This window comes from Sinocyclocheilus rhinocerous, unplaced genomic scaffold (genome assembly GCF_001515625.1).
Source record: "Sinocyclocheilus rhinocerous isolate Xijiao unplaced genomic scaffold, SAMN03320098_v1.1 scaffold3113, whole genome shotgun sequence".
Lineage (NCBI taxonomy): Eukaryota > Metazoa > Chordata > Actinopteri > Cypriniformes > Cyprinidae > Sinocyclocheilus > Sinocyclocheilus rhinocerous.
The window spans coordinates 113,870-116,402 of record NW_015666962.1 but is presented as its reverse complement, the minus strand read 5'-3'; the positions used below and the strand labels follow the sequence as shown (position 1 = coordinate 116,402).

At 35.4% G+C, this 2,533-nt stretch overlaps 1 protein-coding gene across 2 annotated transcripts in view; it reads left to right on the top strand.

Annotated features, from left to right (window-relative positions):
• Nucleotides 1–1,748, top strand: part of setd9 (SET domain containing 9) — a 4,244-nt gene extending 2,496 nt beyond the window's left edge. Inside the window, exons 3-6 of one of the 2 annotated variants that reach the window (XM_016544863.1) lie at nt 512–629; nt 701–816; nt 1,433–1,538; nt 1,629–1,748. In XM_016544863.1, the coding sequence (XP_016400349.1) occupies nt 512–629; nt 701–816; nt 1,433–1,538; nt 1,629–1,716 (428 nt within the window). In that variant the 3' untranslated portion in view covers nt 1,717–1,748. Of the gene's footprint in view, nt 1–511; nt 636–700; nt 817–1,432; nt 1,539–1,628 lie in introns of both variants that reach the window. The other variant, XM_016544862.1, reaches the window with a different exon arrangement.
• Nucleotides 1,749–2,533: the final 785 nt, after the last annotated feature.

Sequence of the window (2,533 nt, the reverse complement as noted above, 5' to 3'; positions counted from 1 at the left end):
TTGTAATAATAATATTATATAATATAATTTTAATATTATTATTATTATTTAATTTGTTTCATATTACTGTTTTAAAAAAATATATATTGGTGATAAATAGTAAATGTTTTAGTAGAGGTTAATACATGATGTCTCTTCACATAATTATTATGAATTGTATGTGTACATCTCATGCAGTTTCATGCTATTAAAGGTGAGGCTAATAGCACTGTCCTGTAGTCTTCCTCAGTTATTAATATCTAAATGTAATTTACTCTTTTAATTGAAAGAGACTGTCTGTCATAAATATTAATGTTGGTTTATAATCTTCTGATTCATCCTAAGAATGCTGTTGTGATGTTCTTCTTATTAAAGGTGAGGCTAATAGCACTGGCCTGTAGTCTTCCTCAGTTATTAATATCTAAATGTAATTTACTCTTTTAATTGACTTCTGTCTGTCATAAATATTAATGTTGGTTTATACTCTTCTGATTCATCCTAAGAATGCTGTTGTGATGTTCTTCTTTCACAGGAACCATCTATCAGGCGGATGAGCCCATCTTCTTCCAGTCGATCAGAAATCCGTTTGTATTTCGATGCATCGACGGCGTTTTGATCGATGGCAACGACAGAGCGATCTCTAAGATAGTGTACCGGTGAGCGAGCGCATTATGAGTGCAGAACATACAGACACAAATCTAACGTCTTGACTGATGAACAGATCGTGTAGCGGACGGGACCGATTTGGCCCCTTCTGTCTGGGTGACTGCTCCTGGCTGACCTCTGACCCCGTGAACCCTCTCGCCGTGGGACAGTATGTCAACAACTGCTCTAATGGTCAGTCAAGTTGGACCATTACAAGTTTTACCATCCACAGTTCTGACCAGTGTTGGGGAAAGTTACTTTTAAAAGTAATGCATTACAATATTGCGTTACTCCATAAAAAAGTAACTACCACTGTAGTTAATGCTGCTCCATGTGAAAGCCCGCACGTGATGGAGATTTACCGCTGATTACAGAAGCGGCTTTACTGATAAGATGCGCGTTAAATATCGCATGCGATTTATCGTGCAGCCCTATTTGCGTCATATTCTGAGTTGCATTATTTTGATTCATTTTGAGCAATACTGAATCTGTGTTTGTTTTTTTGTGAGTGAGATGAATTAATGCATATTCATATTTATTTTAGAACTACAGTAACATCTTCTGATTTCTGTCACCATGGGGACAGGAGAGCTGTCAATCAATAAATTGGAGAAAAAAAAGTAACTTGCGTTACTTATTTGAAAAAGTAACTCAGATATTCTCTTGTAAATTAAAAAGTAATGCGTTACTTTACTAGTTACTTGAAAAAAGTAATCTGATTACGTAACTCACGTTACTTGTAATGTTACCCCCAACACTGGTTCTAAAGGAAAACCTCTTTGAGAATTAAGTGGCTTGTTATCCACAGAAAAAGCTGCGAATGTCTGCTATCAGGAGTATGACGTGCCTGAAGGGTTTCCTCTTGAGCTCCGTCAGTACCTGCCCAATGTAAACTACAGAGCTGACACTCAAAGGCAAGATGAGAGATTTCATATGCTCTTATTATTATTATTAGGACATTATTACTGATATTTGCTTATTTTATCTTTCCGTTTCTATTTCAGACCTTTGCGCTGTGTAGTTCTTGTGTCACTGAGAGATATTAATTGTGGTGAAGAGCTCTTCTCCAACTACTACACAATTGTGCATTAAATAGATTTTATTAAAAAAAAACAAAAAAAAAACAGTTGATGTGTTTGTATTATACATATAAAACTTGAAATAAATTATTTTCTAAAGCGAAGCCGAGTGAGAAAATTGTGTCGGTTTTCAGCCTAACAGTTCGTTTTATTATTTCATTTTAGCATGTAGTGAATAAGAAACATGAAGGAATTTGTCTTCGTGAGCACCAGAGTCAGAAAGCAACCAGTGCTCAGGACAAAAAAAATGTCTCTGAAAGTGATCAGAACTCAAATGCACATTAATTAATTTTGTATCTGTTATTTAACATTTCATAGATTTAAAGGAACAGTTCACCAAAAAATGAAAATTATTATGGATTATGGACTTGTATTTTGGCCAGAAGCAACAGTTAAGTAAAAAAAAAAAAAGCATCTCAATGATGGATGTGTTTCAGCTTTTGTCTTCTCCAGATGTTAACTGATGGACTGGAGTGCTGTGGATTACTTGTGGATTATTGTGATGTGTTTATCAGCTGTTTGGACTCTCATTCTGACGGCACCCATTCACTGCAGAGCATCCATTGCTGAGACACTGATGCAGTGCTACATTTCTCCAGATCTGTTCTGATGGTGGAGTGTGGATGAGTAAATTTACAGCAAATTTTCATTTTTGGGTGAACTATTCCTTTAATATTTTTACCCGTAGGGTCTCGCTGAAAGTGAAGTAGTTCTGATGTTTTTTTTGTAAAAGAAATTCTGCTTTGAAAACTAAAGTGTTCCTGAGATGTTTATTTACAAGTAACTATTTAAAAATGAAATGCAGGTACCTGCTGTTCCTCTTGCCATAA